The sequence below is a fragment of the Talaromyces stipitatus genome, genomic scaffold (assembly GCF_000003125.1).
Source record: "Talaromyces stipitatus ATCC 10500 scf_1105507295541 genomic scaffold, whole genome shotgun sequence".
Lineage (NCBI taxonomy): Eukaryota > Fungi > Ascomycota > Eurotiomycetes > Eurotiales > Trichocomaceae > Talaromyces > Talaromyces stipitatus.
Genome location: NW_002990115.1, coordinates 3,576,211 through 3,592,321, shown reverse-complemented (window position 1 = coordinate 3,592,321; position 16,111 = coordinate 3,576,211). Strand labels below are relative to the sequence as shown.

General features: G+C 47.4%; 5 protein-coding genes across 5 annotated transcripts; 2 read left to right on the top strand and 3 right to left on the bottom strand.

Moving 5' to 3' along the window:
• Nucleotides 1-558: 558 nt before the first annotated feature.
• TSTA_036780 (cell polarity protein, putative) lies at nt 559-3,767 on the top strand (the record flags this gene model as incomplete). Its single annotated transcript, XM_002480845.1, has 5 exons — nt 559-808; nt 925-1,058; nt 1,087-1,776; nt 1,825-2,955; nt 3,005-3,767. The coding sequence occupies 5 exons, from the start codon at nt 559-561 to the stop codon at nt 3,407-3,409; spliced, it is 2,610 nt and encodes an 869-aa protein (XP_002480890.1). The 3' UTR covers nt 3,410-3,767.
• A 237-nt stretch (nt 3,768-4,004) lies between these two features.
• Nucleotides 4,005-5,623, bottom strand: TSTA_036770 (uncharacterized protein). Its single transcript, XM_002480844.1, has 4 exons — nt 5,234-5,623; nt 4,794-5,166; nt 4,612-4,729; nt 4,005-4,555 (listed from the first exon to the last, which is right to left on the bottom strand). Exons 1-4 carry the CDS (start codon nt 5,378-5,380, stop codon nt 4,030-4,032), a joined length of 1,164 nt encoding a protein of 387 aa, XP_002480889.1. The 5' UTR covers nt 5,381-5,623; the 3' UTR covers nt 4,005-4,029.
• A 775-nt stretch (nt 5,624-6,398) lies between these two features.
• TSTA_036760 (carboxylesterase, putative) lies at nt 6,399-7,631 on the top strand. The gene is made up of 2 exons (XM_002480843.1): nt 6,399-6,488; nt 6,549-7,631. Exon 2 carries the CDS (start codon nt 6,560-6,562, stop codon nt 7,481-7,483), a length of 924 nt encoding a protein of 307 aa, XP_002480888.1. The 5' UTR covers nt 6,399-6,488; nt 6,549-6,559; the 3' UTR covers nt 7,484-7,631.
• A 19-nt stretch (nt 7,632-7,650) lies between these two features.
• Nucleotides 7,651-9,691, bottom strand: TSTA_036750 (Golgi to endosome transport protein (Ent3), putative; the record flags this gene model as incomplete). The annotated part of the gene is made up of 4 exons (XM_002480842.1): nt 7,651-9,223; nt 9,287-9,368; nt 9,430-9,541; nt 9,610-9,691. 4 exons carry the CDS (start codon nt 9,689-9,691, stop codon nt 7,862-7,864), a joined length of 1,638 nt encoding a protein of 545 aa, XP_002480887.1. The 3' UTR covers nt 7,651-7,861.
• A 344-nt stretch (nt 9,692-10,035) lies between these two features.
• On the bottom strand, nt 10,036-15,552 carry TSTA_036740 (Ras GTPase activating protein, putative; the record flags this gene model as incomplete). The annotated part of the gene is made up of 3 exons (XM_002480841.1): nt 10,036-11,332; nt 11,384-11,662; nt 11,715-15,552. 3 exons carry the CDS (start codon nt 15,550-15,552, stop codon nt 10,443-10,445), a joined length of 5,007 nt encoding a protein of 1,668 aa, XP_002480886.1. The 3' UTR covers nt 10,036-10,442.
• Between the last annotated feature and the right edge of the window lie 559 nt (nt 15,553-16,111).

The window sequence follows — 16,111 nt, the reverse complement described above, 5'->3', positions numbered from 1 at the left end:
CGGGTCGGATGGTCTAGCCACAGGACCGGTCGTGCCTTCCCTGTGGTTCTTCTTCATCTGGAGGAAGGAGCACCGTCGCAAAAATCTCCACCTTCAGACCAGCCCGGTTTCTTTCATGTTACTACCACTACACTTGACTTGCTTCACTTCTTGTATATTCTTCAACACTCATATACTCTGGTATATAATTTATTTGTGATCGTTTATTCGCGATTCCTTTACCTTCGCGCTGGGTTTATTGCTCCTTGCGTCGAGGCCCTGTGTGACAAAAGTATACTCCTGAGACACGCTCGCCCTCAAACGCTGCGAACCTTGCCTGACACCAACCACGCTTGACGAGACTGGATATCGGAGGGGAATCATAGATTTGCGATTGTTCATCGATAACCTCTGTTCGCTAGCATTGGCCTCTCAAAGACCTTCCGCGTATACATGGAGTGACAAGTCGGAAACGCCGAACTACATACTCGTTTTGATTCTCTTGTTTCCTTACCTTACTATCGCTCCTTATAATTCTCAGTATAATTGCCGACCGATATGAATGGCCGCAACGGCACAATGTCCCCCGTCTCCGCTGATGACAGCGAATGGTCTGGTATCGGCCAATATCAACTTGGACTCAAACCAGATGCTCCGATCTCTCCCACTGTACAGAACCGCGGAAACCTCGCAACCCCTCCGAGCTCTGGTGCTCCCACCCCGACTGGCTCACTGGGCTTGAATGGTGGGAATCCTGTGCCTAGACGACCTGATGACTCCGGAACCCGTCGCCTCCTAGTTCCGTCGCTGCTAGATCAAGTGTTGGGACGTATCAGACCAGCAAGCAGCCGTTATCGCAGATGGAAGACTCGCTGGCTCACACTACATGCGGTCGACGTTTTGGAAACCTCATGCGAGTGATAGAGCTGCTATGAAACGAATAAGCTCGCGATAACTTTGAGACTGTCGCCACGCAGTTCACGAGTGAGTACCGATGTTTTGACGACTTGTCCGCCGTCAACAAGCTGCTGAGGCCCAGGACGGCCTCCGCGAACCGACATCCCCTTCCTTACCTCCTCGTCCGGATTTTCATGAAAGCGAAACCAGGCCCGTCAGAAATTGGCATCGTTGCAGCATCCGCGATTCCGTGATTTAGCTACTGATGTCTTTTGCGAATTGGAACGGCGATTTCCGCAATTTGCTGGACCAGATTTGCCGCGTGTTGGAAGTCCTGCGGGTAGTATGCGTGGCGGTCCTCCTCGTGGGAGTGGTCCGATGAATGGGTTCCGACCAGGGTCAAACGGGTTTCCACCGAATGGGTACCCAGGAGGTCCTCGACCATCGTCGCGTGGGCCTGGCGGTAGGGGGTATCCCCCAGGTCCTCCTGGTCCTGGTGGTCTTGGTGGTCCTGGAGGTCCCGGAGGTCCCGGCGGCCCTCCCGGTGGACGATTCCCTCCGCGCCAGCAGTCTCTTAGCGGTGGAATAAGCCTCAACGGAGAAGAACCCTTAGCGAAATCATTCCAGAGCAATACGATCGTACCAAATAAGAGTACTCTCGTGGAGGACGACGATGATGGAGGTGTGGATGACGACTATGATGGACGCAGCGATGCCTTTGGACTAGACGCTCTACAGAGCCGAAGAGGAACAACAACGACATTGGGTGAAAGAAAGCTTTTGGCGGACAGTCAGGCTCAAGTCACAACATTACAAGAACGTATTGACGAACTTGAAGCTTTGATGAAGAGCAAAGATGAAGAGATTTCTCGCTTGCAGGACGAGCAGGACAAATCGCAGGTACGTGTTAATTCTGTATTGGTGGAATAATGTACTGACAGCCTATAGATCAGTAGCAGTGAACGCGATGAATGGGAAAGCCTCAAATCTGAGCTGGAAAATAAAGTGGCAGACGTGGAAAATGCAAACACATATTTGCAGAATAAGATAGATCAGATGCAGCAAGAACATACCGAGAAAGAGCGTCAATTACGGGAACAACTTGAAGCTGCGCATGGAAATGGTGTAGATGTTGAGCTTCAGCAACGATACAGCGACCTAGAGATGCGACATGAATCCCTACAAGCTGAATTACAAGAACAAGAAAAGACCACGGAAGAAGTACGCCGCGACGCCAGTAACTTCTTGAAAGAAATGAGGGCAATGTCTGAACGAAGCAATGCCACTTGGGAACAAGAAGAGAAGCTTTCTCGCGATGTCAACCGGCTCGAAGAGGAAGTCAAAGAGTGGAAGAATCGGTACATTCGTGCAAAGACTCAGTTGCGACACTTGCGTACATCCACCGTGGGCATTCCCAATCTACATGGCGATGTTGGTATGACCGCAAGGGAAAACGAGCTTATCCACCAGAATGGACTCGTCAAAGATTCGCACGTCACCAAGTTCCAAATGTCGATTGACGAACTATTGCGGTCAGCTCGTTCGGGTGAGCCCAGCCTCGTTCTCGATCAGATGAAAGTGGTCGTCGTGGCTGTGCGTCATATGATCAATGACACGGAGACCGTAGGCGATATGTCTCCTGCACAGAAACGAGCGAAATCGAGAGTTTCAAGTACTGCCAACAACCTCATCACGGCATCCAAGAATTTTGCCGGCTCTAATGGCTTGTCACCTGTGTCCTTACTTGACGCGGCAGCATCTCATTTAAGCACGGCGGTCATTGAGCTTCTTCGCTTGGTCAAGATCTATGCCAGTCCTCCTGAAGATTTTGAAGGCGAGAACGAGGACAATATCGCGCCCATGCAGTCACCTGGATACTTTAGTGTTGCCGCCAGTCAAAGCCGGCTGAGCAACAATGAGTCAGTATATAGTGCGATCAGTAGCCCGTCGGCCAGAACTCGAAGCATAGCTCAATCCCGACGAACAATGTCTCGTAGTGGATCTGGTATTCAAGGCCTTGCTATTGGAAAGCCAGGATATGCTGTGCGGCCACAAGACCATGAGTTGGAAGAGTTAAAGGTACGTTTTTCCTGTTGTGATGTAGTAACAATCGCTAATAACATACCAGCTATACCTCGAGGATCAAACTGAAGGCCTTGTCCAGACCATCCAAGCGCTAGTGGCCAGTATCCGTGGTGCAGAGCACATCTCATCCATCCGCAAACACATCGGAGCGATATCAATTGTGGTAGGCAATGTCGTCTCCTCAACGGATCATGCTATGGATAAGGCCGAGATCAGTCCCGCAGTGCGCGAACGACTTGGCCCTGTTGTCCAAAGCCTAGCCGACTGCTCAGACCGTCTATCTCGTACAGCCGCCGAGGGAGAGGATATTGAAAGTCCCGAGCAATTGCGCGACTTGACCAGCAAGCTGCCTCCTATCGCATTTGAGATTGCCCGTGAAACGAAGGAACTTGTCCAACGCATTGATCAGCTTGAAGTTGACGAGGGCAATAGTGACGACTTTCGGTAGACAATTCATTTATTTCCACTCTTCTCTGCGTATACTTTTTTTCTTACGACAGCTTCAAATTTGGAAAGGAACGGCATATACAAGTTCATGACTTGAATGATTCAATGATCGATTCTTATTCTATTGCATCTACATTCTAATTCACTGTTGAATTATTTTTCTTGTGACAGTCTTGCCTGTCCTTTTTTTATCACCTTTATACCTTGAATTTTGTCCATTCACGCAACGTCGACTCTTTGTTATATAAATATCATACCCTTTTTCCCTGTTTTCGTCAATGTACTCCTCTTCGCTTCTTAATGCAGGGTCAAATGGTCCATTGCATACTGAATATACATATTTCTCTTCTTCTTCTATGCAATTAATTTTGATATGTAATTACCTACATTAATGATTTGAGGCGCAGAATCACGAAACTCGATATTCACGTGGAACATCTAATATGGACTGACAAGGTGGCACTGGGACTTTCTTAGCCCTAATACCACTGAAATTAGTCAACCAGGACAACACCACTTCCAAGGTTGGTATCCGGTATGATTAGATTCTGACAAACAAATGCAAGACAAACTTTAAGTCTTTTTTCTCGATTAAATTAATAATATACATTATGTAAGTAATCATTGCCTAAATCCCCCATTCTCATCTGGCGAATCATCGTGCATGGTAATAGTCACATCCACCTGCTTCTGAATACCCATCTGTCCAGACCTCAAGTCCTGTGTACTTTCACTAGATTTCACAGCATCAATACTATGACGACTCTCGAGTATATGGTGCCCGCTAGCCCCATCGTCATTGACATTGTTGTTCCTGTTGCTAGAAAGCATATTCCGTAGCCGTGAGTCGGTCCTCCGTTGAGTGGAAGTATCATGAACTGTTGTGATTGTGGTAGTCCCTCGTCGAGTCGTCCCCGTGAAAGCGCCCGTGCCTCCCAATTCGTACGAGCGTGATCCTCCATGTCCACTGCTGGTCATGAAATGGAAACCGGAAAGGATGAGTGAGCGAAGACAAGGTACAGATGCGGTGATGATTACTAGATGTGCTTCTAGATAGCCCCAGCGGATGAGGTTCATGGTGCCACCTATTATTCCATTGTTGATTTCGTGAAGCTGGACTGTTTTTGCGAGTGCGGCTGCCATAGCCCTGTAGAAGCGGTCTGTCTCAGCAAAGGTAGACGATATAAGGCTGACACAACTTACACTAGGCCACAGCTCATGAGTGCGATCAAACCGAGTTTTACGGCTAATTTGAGCTTGAGGTGCCAAAATATATACGTGGGAACCACAGCTAGATAAAGATCGACAAAAACATTGAATACTGTCATAAGTCCCATCCAGTCAGTTCGCTGAATCTGTTAGAAATAAGGACATAATGCACATACTGCTCTGGAAATAGCCCCAGTTGAGTTGAAGTGCATCCAAAGAGCATTTTCCTGGAATTGAATAATCCCACAGCGATGCCGAGGGTGTACAGTCAACAAAGATCAAGATGACAGAAACCAGATTGAAAGCGACCTCCATCACAGCAAGCGCAATCAGGATGATACGGTGCCATTTCTGGTTGCCTAGGATGGCCAGCAGGTATAAGACGAAGGCGGCACGTCCTAGAGCTGTGCAAACGATAAGCACGGCCAGTCCGAAGAGGTAGTTCTTCCGGGCCAGCGACGCATCGGGTTCAGGGACGGTTGCATCTGGATGGCCGTAGCCATATTTGACTCCGGTAGTGTTAAACGCTGCGGCGACGATACTCAGGATCTATCAGTGAGGCCTGAGTCAGTATTATCTATTCCATAATACTAAGATCGCAATAGGCAGTACAAACCAAAGTGAGTATCATTAGGATATCATCCATCCTGAATTGGTTGATCCTCACTTTTGCCACGACGCGCAAGGCAACCATGATCAACGAGATAGCTGTTAGAACCCATATCAGGACCAAGATGTCTGTTGCTGCAGGTGAGGGATCCATTCTTATTCCAAGCGAAATATTCCCGATTTGTTATGCCAGATTCAAAAAGCAACGAGTCCTTCCGGAGTAGTTATGAATGCATGCTCGCAAATACAATCATACAACGGAAGGAACAGAAGAAGTCTCATCACGGTAAAAGAGACAAGGTAAAGGAGAAAAGGAAAAAAGGGCAAGAAAAGACCATTTACCTAGATATATCAGATAGTGAAAATATCAATTCCCTCGTGGGCCAGACTTTCTGGGAACGAAGAAACTGATTAGCTCGCGACATCTGGATACCCCGTAATGATGATTTAGGGTTTTCCCTCAAACCTATTTTGCAGACATAGGGCCTCATGGTCTAGCTTGTCGATATAGTAGGTCTGAGCGGAAACCCTGAGCGTGTTGACCGTTGGACCCGGACCCTGGTATATTAGGGGCATGAAAGTCCTCGGGATATGTTGGAACCTTGGAACCCTTAAAGTTTCCCATTGAGCTGTTGGTCTGAACAGCGTGCTGCTTGAGCGCAAATGTCTTTGGTGCGAAAAGAAAGGGTCCACTGATTCAACTGCCAAGCGACTTCGAAACTTCTACTGTGTGCCACGAGGTGTCGACTATTCTAATAGGAATGTTTAACTATGATTTGCATTGCATTGATGTGCCGTTTGTACTTCAGTGGTTTCTCATGTTCGGCAAACTTACGCTCACACCGCACGAAAAGAAGCTGGACATCGACTCGTGAGTCTGAGAGTTTTCGATTGAGAGCCATCGTTCAAACTCACTCTATCAGAGAAGTGGCAACTTACAGTGATTTGCCAGCACAATCCCTAAGAGTTTCGGTACTTCTGACCCTACATGTCAACATACTTTTTCCTTCTTTCGAGATGGAAAAGTTGTGATTTGACTCCTTTGTGCTTACCCCGGTCAGTTTTTCAGGGTTTAACTTACTATGTAGTCACTATGCATGCCTAGATAAGCCTAGGCTGCATTTCGTATTCTGGCGATTTATGATTCGTCTCTCGAAGTTTGAGTCATCGTCAACTAACTTACGACTATCAACTTCATAAACCGTTCACCTATGTTAAGTAGTTATGTACTGATTTTTGAAGGGCTACACCTTCCTAGGGAGGTAAGAACGCTCCCAGGGAAAGTTTACCATATCAAAGTTCATACTGAGTACATGATACAGTTATCTAAACAATGTCAGACTTCTGGGCTTTTACGCGATATCTCTATCTAAAGGTCCTTGTCACCCTATCACGCCTCCTCATCAAGCTACTGGCCTCACCACAATCCTCGAAACTTGACTACAAGTTAGACATCCCATCTCGCGACAAGAACCGCACTATCAAAGTCCATGTATACAAGCCACCCGTGACAGAGACTGGCAGCTCAACTCCGGCCCCGGTTCTCATAAATCTATACGGCTCCGGCCTGGCGATACCTCTACATGGTCTTGACGATGATTTTTGCCGATTCATCGCTGATACAACCGGCTACGTGGTACTTGATGTCAATTATTGTCTGGCCCCCGAATACCCATTCCCCAAAGCCCTCAACGATGTCGAGGATACTCTAAAATATGTCCTTGATCATCCAAAAGAATACCAGGCCTCACGCGTCTCCATATCCGGCTTTTCGTCTGGCGGCACACTTGCACTTTCTGCCTCCGCGAGTCTTCCGCGAGGAACATTCACGTCGCTTATAGCATTCTACCCTGCGACGAATCTTTACCAAGACCCGAGTTTGAGGAAAGCTCCCGTGCCAGGTGGGAAGGACCGCTCGCCGTTTTGGACTAGAATCTTTCGAGAATCGTATATTAGAGGGATGGATGCCCGTGATCCGAGAATATCGCCTGCATTTGCGGATACGACTAATTTTCCGAGTAATATGTTAATTGTTACAGGGGAGTTGGATGCATCGGCGATAGAGGCAGAAGAGCTGGCAGAGAGAGCGAAGGATGAAGGGCACACTACTGGGAGAGAGGTCATAATTCGCAGGATGAAGGGATGTGGACATGCGTTTGACAAGAAGCTCACTGGCGAGGTCTCTGTAAAAGCTAAAAATGAGACATACGAGCTTGCTGCGAAGATCTTGAAGAATGGTCTGAAAGTCAGCACCTAAGCGACGATTTGTTTTGAGTGCGAGCTCAAGAGTTATAGTCCGCTCCGTTCAGACTCTTATCCATCCCTTCGTGTATGCGATCTAGGTTCATTGCAGGTAACGTCGTCCATTATCAACCTATATAGGTACCAATCCTTAAGCTTCCAAAGTCCATATACTTTTGTCAACAAATTTCACCGGCTAACAAACTATCAATTGGCATTATAATCAATCAATCAAGACGAAGAAAATCACAAACAGCAATGAAAAAAAGGACTAAAGGCTATATAAGTAACATATCAAACGCAATGAACAACGGCAAAAATACCTCTATCTACTAAACCATCATCCTCCTCACATTCCCGAATCTCACTCTCCGCGCTTTCAGCATAATCAATATCAACCAAGCAAGTCACCAGATGAGCCACCTCCATTCACCGGCCTGGACGAAAATCCGCTATTGTTATTATGATTCGAAGTAGTGTTAGAAGTAGTACCCCAAATACCAGCACTAGACTTTTCCTTCGCCATACTAGCGAGATTAGGTCCCTTGGTGGCTGTGGCCTTCTGTATGCCGGCACTCGCACTTGCGGTACTCCATAGGGATCCAAAAGCATCTCCACCGGATGATTTTGCGCCGGTTGATGCTGGCTTTTTACCTGCTGCCACTAAGGATGAAGGTGAATTTATGGTGGAGGTTGGTGAAGTGAGTGATGAGAAGGATGATGTGCTTCCGCCCATACCGGGTCTGCCGCTGCTGCCAAGGGTTGATATGGGAGACATTGCGGATTGGTTGTTTAGACCGGCGTTTATGGAAGTGTAGTAGTTCGGTGTTGGGGCTTGGTAGCCGGATGGTTTTGGTTGCTGTTGGAGTGGTGCTGCGAATGCCGAGCCTGTGGTTGATAGAGGGGGAGGGGACACTGTCGTAGAACCGGTTGGTGTTGTTGTGTTCGAAGTGAATCCAACGAGACCCGTGAGATCGGCACCCTGGGCTGCAGATACCGGTTTCGGTGCAACAAACTGTGTGCTTGCGGAAGTGGTAACTGTTGGCGCAGCTGGTGGTGATGCAGACTGGAAATCATCAAAATCATCGTCATCGTCTCCACCGGTCGTTCCACCGAGCATATCTATACCATGACCACCAGCAGTGGCTGGCTGTTTCCCTGCAGCCGTCGAAGAAGGTACCGTCGCCGGCGTAGAGACAACAACATCATCATCACCAAAGTCAAATAAATCAACTTCAGGCGCCTTTGGCGGTGGTTGTGATGCTTTAGCCTGTGTCCTCGATTCCGCCGTTCGGCGAGAAGGTGCCGATACTTCATCATCGTCTTCATCGTATTCCTCGAACCGACTAGATCTTCTGGCAGTATCCCTGAAATCGCTGGGGTCGCTTGCACCGCCGAAACCACCTCCGTCTCCAAACACGCCTCCACTGTAACCTCCGTATGAATCGCTGCCGAAACCACCGTATCTGCCACCGCTGCCAACACCGCTCGCGAATCCACCGCCAGTTCCCTCCATGCCGCCGAATTTGTTACGATTGGCGCGAGCTTTCTTTCTCTCTGAGCGGATGGCATCTACATCGCCTAGCAATTTGACCAGCTCTTGAGATCGGTTGCGTACGTTGATACCTTGATCCTTGCCATTGTTATCAATGTAGTGGAATTGGCGAAGCATTCGTATTAGGGACAAGTGAGATCGAGCATCGTCGACGACGCGTTCGGAGCCGTTCTTGATAAGGAATTCGAGGAGTTGCAATGCCTGTCTCAATCAACTGTTAGGCCGAGCCCTTCAGAATACTGCGTCAAAAGATTGTAGGCTGACCTTGTATATTTGTCTCCACTCCTCCGCCGTCTTCTCTGTGAATCGCTTATAGATCATAGGCATAATTTCGTTGAGGAGATGGCTGTTCCATAATCATGTCAACAAAGAAGCGCAAAGCAGATCGGATCGCAACCGCAACTGACTAGTTATGTGTACCACTCGCAATCTCCTGCATCAACGTCGAGGATGCGCCCCACGGTTCATTGTTGGTAGCTTCTCGGACCTTGGCCTCCATTTCTGTATAATTCATGACAGCTATACCATACCAATATTAGTAAATATCTTGGAAGATCTCTGCAATTGCTAATTTCTTTAGAACGTACCATTCTGAACTTTGCGTACACCGGCCTTGATATCGTACAAGGTCAGGTTGCTAACCTGCTCCTTGAGACTGCTAAAATCCATCGTTTATATTGTTATTGGAAAGCAAAAGAAACAAATGAAATGTGGATAAAAGGAAAGTCAATATCTGATGTCCAGAACCAATGCTGTTGGTTCACTGCTCCGTGTTCAAGAACGGGCTTGAAAGGAGACTGGCAAACAAACGTGCCTGATGCCATATGGCTTTACGAGTTGGTTTAGCAGCCTGAGGCAGCTCTTCCTTCCGCCGCACCTCCGATCCGGTCACGTGGACATCCCTTTGTTATTAGTTCAGGGAAATAGTTTTCCCTTCAAGATTTGCAAGGAATCACGTCCGTCCTACATATTTGCCTATTTCAAAAGCGCATAGTACTATCTCAATCCATTGTGGTGTCGCATGGTATAATGAATATAACGCCTAATATACGCTACCTACAGGTTGAAAGAGAAGATAGCCATGCTGAGGATATGAACATGACAAGAGAGCTCAATTTTTCCACTTCGAGGGATAAGAAGGTGTACGAGACAAGGAGATAAAATATATGCAGTGATGAGTGTAACAAACATGAACAGAAATATTATGCAGGAATAACCACACACAAAAAAAAGAAAAAAGTCATTCCGCTATTGAAAAACAAATAACATATCAATCAACACTCCAATACCAGCCTACCTGTAAGGATATCATCGAACGTAATTGCAAGATCATAAAAAGCCGTAAAGTCAATCTGTAAGACATAAGAAATGCCATGCCCTCGTCGAAACGAAGCAGAGACACCGAGAGACAAATAGTCGATCATTCATTGTAAAACTTCTTCATAATCAAATGCAAGAAGTAATCAACATTCACCCGTAATGTACCCTCGAAGAAATCAAGGAATTGAGTATTGTTGTACTGTGCTTGCAAAAGATCATCCAATGGTACCTGGGCACTGGCACCGGGTATCATCATATTGCCGCTACTTCCATCAAGAATGAACACTCCCACTTCGTTACTGGAAATGCTGAGGTCAACTCGGTCCCATTGACGCTCTGTATAACCTTTCCAGTGAACCAGGACTCCCTTTTCGGCAAGGGTGCGTGCGGAGTATTTGTAGGAACCAAGCTTGAACACCCGGCCGGTCTTTTGAAGTTCACGCTCGTGGTCCCATTGCTTCGTGAAGGGTAAGAGAAACCTTTTCTTGCCTTTTTTATTCTGGAGAGTGGCCATTGAATGCTCGATGTAGTCGTTATAGGTCTTCAATTGCTGCTCAAGGAACTCGGCCTGGTCATTCAGTCTGGATAGTGTTAAACGAACGCTTTCTAGCTCTCGTTCCCGTTGGATCCTTCGGCGATGCTTGGTTCGAATGTCCACCGCAATCGCATTTAATATATCTTGGTACTGATTATGTCGGCTAATCTTTCCTACTTGCTCCAACTGAAGTATGTTTTCGAGGGCGACACTTTTCAAGTCCGCATAGCTCATGGTACTTAGGTCTAGCGCTGTGTTTATTTCAGAGTAAGCGCCTTTCCTCTTGTTGTTTGCGGAAAGCTCGTCATGAACAAGAGACAGCCATCGTTGTTCATCCTCTTCCGTTGGGGGCTTGAGCATGATCTCCATGAGATTTGCACCGGACTGAACTCTGATAATATAAAGGATGCACCTCTTGGTCTCCATGAATAGGGCTTTGATGCCAGCTTCGGGATCTGTTCTCGTTAGTCCCAAAATATAATTCGAATCGGGGTGCTAATTCTCACCTTCCATATTAGTAAGCTTTGGATGGAGTGTTAGACTGATTTCAGAAGACCGGACTCCCATAAGCTCATGTTGACTAGCTTTGACTGTACCAAGATCACGTATAATCTCTTTGAGTGTGTCGTCCGGCCGTGTGCATAGATAGTCGATCTCAGATGCAACGAGTTGATGGATTGAGAAGATGTCGGACATTTTTATGTACAGAGTTGGCTTGGTCTTCGCGTACAGATCGTTGAACTCATCGATATCGAAATAAGACTCTGCTTCTTGTACGGAGATCACTAGAGACAAGTCAGACTTGTTTTGAAGAAACATAAAAACTGGAAAACTTACTATCGCCCCAGATTTCACCTAAACGCAGAATGAAGTTGCCGATATGAGGGTTCAGTGGTTGTAGAAAGACTCCCTCTTCCCCGAACAGGCGCCCTGATGCTACTTGGGAGAGGACCTTGGCAATCTCGCTCAAATCTCTCTTATGCTTAGGGTCCAAGCTATGATCGAGTACACCATGCTTCTCTGGTTCCAAGACAGCAGCCTGAAGATAATTCTTCCATATGCATTGACCTGCTACCTGTAGCACGAGGCCCGGATCTTCGTTGCTATACTGAGCGAGAAGCATCTCATATAATTCCTTGGCAATATAGCGTATACCGAAAGGCATCTTGGGCAGCGCTTCGTGGAATCTTCCAAGGAATTGCTCTGAAATGTCACGAAGGTTTTCAAGATGTTGGATGAAGATAGCCCGCGTCTCCGGATCGCGAATAGCAGCTTCTTTTGGTATATCAAGTGGTCGTCTGCTCTTTTGGCCAGTCCGGAGTTCTTCGTTGATGATAGCAGTGCGATATATTTGCAGGGGATCGCTCTCAAGGTCTATATCTGGGTTCTCAAGAATCCACTCTTTGACAATTGGATTGAGAATTTCTCGGAGAAACTTCCGGTCTCTTGGCGACTTGACGTATGCCACAAACAGCTTGATCCAGAATGAGTTGCATCGAACCCAGTCTTGCAAAGACGGACAGCTCTGTATCTCTTCTTTGATGGAACGAGTGATCAGTTTGATGAGATAGTATTCTTCTCGTCTCTTTTGTGAGTACCCAAAGAGACCCATAATGACGTGCTTTGTCTTCTCGTACTCCTTGTCACTGGTATTTTGCTCTCGTAACTTGCGGAAGAGCCTAGCGAGGTACTGTGGCTGGGTTTGAAGTAAGAAAAACAAAACCTGGTATTGCTCGAGCTTCTTTCGTGAAGTCTTGTTCAATGCCTTGAGATCAAACGGATCCTTTGACAAGATGTTGTTGTTCGACAGGAGAGACCCGACGTGTCCACCAAAATGTTTTTGATGCTTGACAACTTCATCCAGGGTAATCTTGTTCTTAACTAGCAGCGCAATCTTGATGTCCAACTGCGAGACGTACTGATCTGCCATCTCGTTCTGCCGGACTTGCTGCACGACAGTCTTTCGGAGTCTTTCGAATTCAATTTCTTCATCAAAGTCGAAATCACTGTCGTTGAGTAAATGAACAAAACCCTTGATAGTACCAACAGGGGGATTCTTTCCACTCGTAAGGCTCTTGTACGCCTGGCCTTGAATTTTACCCCTGACAAAGCTTTGGACCTTGATGACCTTGTCCATATTCTCTCGGAAGAAGCGCTGTTTTTCAGCAAATCGTAGTCGAACGAGATAACCTCTGATGCGTGCTTGGAAGTCGGTAATGGCGTCTTCGTCGGCCTCCAGATCCGACAACATATTGCCTACATCGATGCGGACGAGCATTGACCGAATAAGCCCTTGAAGTTGGATGACTTCATCTTCGTTATCTTCCAGCTCAGAGAGGATCTGCCCAATATCCCTTCGCACCAAAGCAGCACGTGTAAGTGATTGCAAAGTGGTATACAGCGGCGTATTGTTCTCAAGGTTTTCAAGATCGGATGTGACCCGCTTCCTCAAGGACATTCCGCGAGACATAGATTGCAAGAGCAGCACCTCTGGTTCCGTTTTCGCTAACGAGGTTCTTTGCTGCTCGAGATTAGACCTCAATGCGTTGGCACGAATAATACTCTGCAGATCTGCAACCGCTTCCTGATATTCATCGAGCTGATTTCGAACAATTTCGAGGTTTTTGCGGACTGCTGCAGCACGAATAGAGGACTGCAGAGAGCATATAATGTTTTCACTCTGCGCCAACTCCTCTTTAAGACCTGCTAACTTAGCCCTATGAGCCGAGGCTCGAATAGCAGATTGAAGGAATAAAACCGATCCAACTTCGTGCTGTAACTGAGCCGTAACTTGACCTACAGACCGGCGTGCTTGCATTCCACGAATGGCTGCTTGAAGCTTTTTGACCTCTTTTTCCGTACCCTTGGTCTCCTGGACTCGGTCAGAGGCCTGTTTTCGTTGCAGTGCACCCCTGATTGCCGCTTGGATAGACTTCACTCCAGATTCCTCTCGTCGCATCCTCGTTTTCAAATGAGATATTTGAGCCCTAGCTTTGCGGCCTCTGAAAAGGTTTTGTATCTTCAGGACTTCCGGTTCTTTGAGCTGCCACCATTCCTCTTCATTTTGTCTGCGTGTCCGGACCAAAAATCCTCTCGATATAGCTTGAAGGTTGACCGCAAATTGACGCATTTGCAAGCGATAACCAACGATCTGACGTGCCCAGTCACCTCGTATTATGGACTGTAGGTCGACGATCCATTGTTCATTGTCCCAAAGTTGGTTCATGACCTGACCCAATTTGAGTCGCAGTAGAGCACCCCGAATCTGTGTCTGGAGTTCATGGATAGACTGCTCGTTCTCATGTAATTCGCGTTCTACTCGTTCTTCTTCGGTTTCAACTGGCTCCGGTTCCGGTTCCGGCTCAGGTTCGGCGCCAAAGGTCGCTCCCATTCCAGAGAAACTGGGCATGCTGACGCCTGCTTTGTCCAGCCCCTTTTGCGTCTGTTCGAGCTCATGATGTTCGAATTGTAGTTGACCGACCAGGTTCCCTATGCGAAAAGCGACGATGCCGTTCTTATAGAGTAACCACGACAGAGCATGGATACAGTGAATGACCTTTGGGATATTCTTCTTCTCGTACAGATCGATCAATTCAAATCGAAATATATCAGGCAATGCGACTTCATCCAGGAAGCGGAAGAATAGAGCGATATTATCGGAGTGACGGTACTGCAAACGTGGATTCCGGAAGATCCGTAACGCCCTGTTGGGATATAGAGCTTGTACAATCTCAGCCAATGTCACACCATCCCGGAGAGCCTCTTCAAGCTGCACAATGGGCGGAATTTCCTTTTGAATGACATCTTCTATCCATTCTTTTGCTTCTCCGATATGGCAAAGATATTCATAGGCTTGTAGAAACTGTCTCTGTTTGTCCATCCAGTTGCCAGCTGCCCAGGATGACGACAAATTCTTCGTTTGGGCGACTGCGTTTCCACGAATCGAATCAGATCTTTTCAGTCGTCTTCTACCCTGCAGACCGACAACTGAAGGTAGAGCTGAATCCATAGTGAACTCCTCGGTCTCTCCAGACTTTGCAAATTTTGAGAGAGTCCGAAGGTGGCCTGTAGATGACTTTTGAAATGTCTCGAGTTCTGGTGCTGTAAAGGATGCAGTTAAACTGGGTGTAAGAGGACTGTGTGGGCCGTAAGAATGCTGTGAACGCGGTCGTGGAGGCGTTGAGGCTGGGAAGGGGAATTCTGTGTTGGTGTGAGGCGACGGTTCCTCATCTTGCCATCTAATTTTGCGCTCGGGTGTACCCGCAGGAGATACAGGCTTTCGATATACGGTGTCATCAATGGTATAGCTCCTAGCGTGACGAGTTGAGCCGTCCTTCAGTGAGCTCTTTGGAGAAGCATTGGGTGCCTGAGGAAGTGGGCGCAAAGAGCGCCGGACATTGCCATATGTCTCGGCTGCAGAAGGTCTTCTGTCGTGTATGGTGGAGGAACCTGAGGTCAAAACACTGACTTCACTCATGCCACGCTTGTGGCCGAAATTATGCAGGGATGAAGCATTCGATGAGATGGTACTACTTCGACTAGGCGCCGCATCATTCGAAAAGATAGAATAGGCGGATGAGCTGATCGTAGAAACAACGGAATCATGCCGCAATGGACTCGAGGCCGACGTCCCGATGTCGGTTTGTGATCGTCTAAATGCTGTCGGATGGGACATTACGCAGTGTATGGTGGAAGGTGGAAGGTTCGAAGATGAGAGTTAAGCGAACAGTTGAGCACCAAGGAACACATGCCTGCGTCCCTGCGCAAAATCAGTGTGTGTCAATTTCAAGATTCGTTTGTACGACGGCGGAGATGTTGTCGCAATCAAGGGATGAACAAGCGAGCAAGGAGGAAGTGCCGGCTTCTTCAGGCTGGAAGTGTGGGTGAGTAGTTGTTCTTCGTCTTGCTGAACAGATCAGCCGAAATAAGGCTGATCTCGACGACGGGCGGTGATAACAACAAAACTAACAGGAACAGGGCAAGGCCTGGTTTCGGTCGCAGTTTCCTTTGGTAGCACCGGGAGGGGTTGCCCGACTTCTTGTTTACATTTGTCCTGATCGGGAATAGCCGACTCTTTGCCGGTTGCTGAGGCTTGTTTTGCCGTGCGCAGTCACGTGATTTTACAAGCCACAAAAACAGCCGCTTTTTCAGTGTAATTACGGTATTGTGCTTATTGCGTCTGCCAACTGTGTGTAAGAGTCGTATCGGACCGTTTCAAACCTCAGGGTGCTGAA

Bases quoted from the DNA above. Each gene is read 5' to 3' on its own strand.
- TSTA_036760 (XM_002480843.1), top strand. From the start codon at position 6,560: ATGTCAGACTTCTGGGCTTTTACGCGATATCTCTATCTAAAGGTCCTT.
- TSTA_036770 (XM_002480844.1), bottom strand. From the start codon at position 5,380: ATGGATCCCTCACCTGCAGCAACAGACATCTTGGTCCTGATATGGGTT. The intron at 5,167-5,233 runs GTTTGTACTGCC...CCTCACTGATAG, and splicing joins TCCTAATGATACTCACTTTG to ATCCTGAGTATCGTCGCCGC. The intron at 4,556-4,611 runs GTAAGTTGTGTC...CCGCTTCTACAG, and splicing joins CTCATGAGCTGTGGCCTAGT to GGCTATGGCAGCCGCACTCG.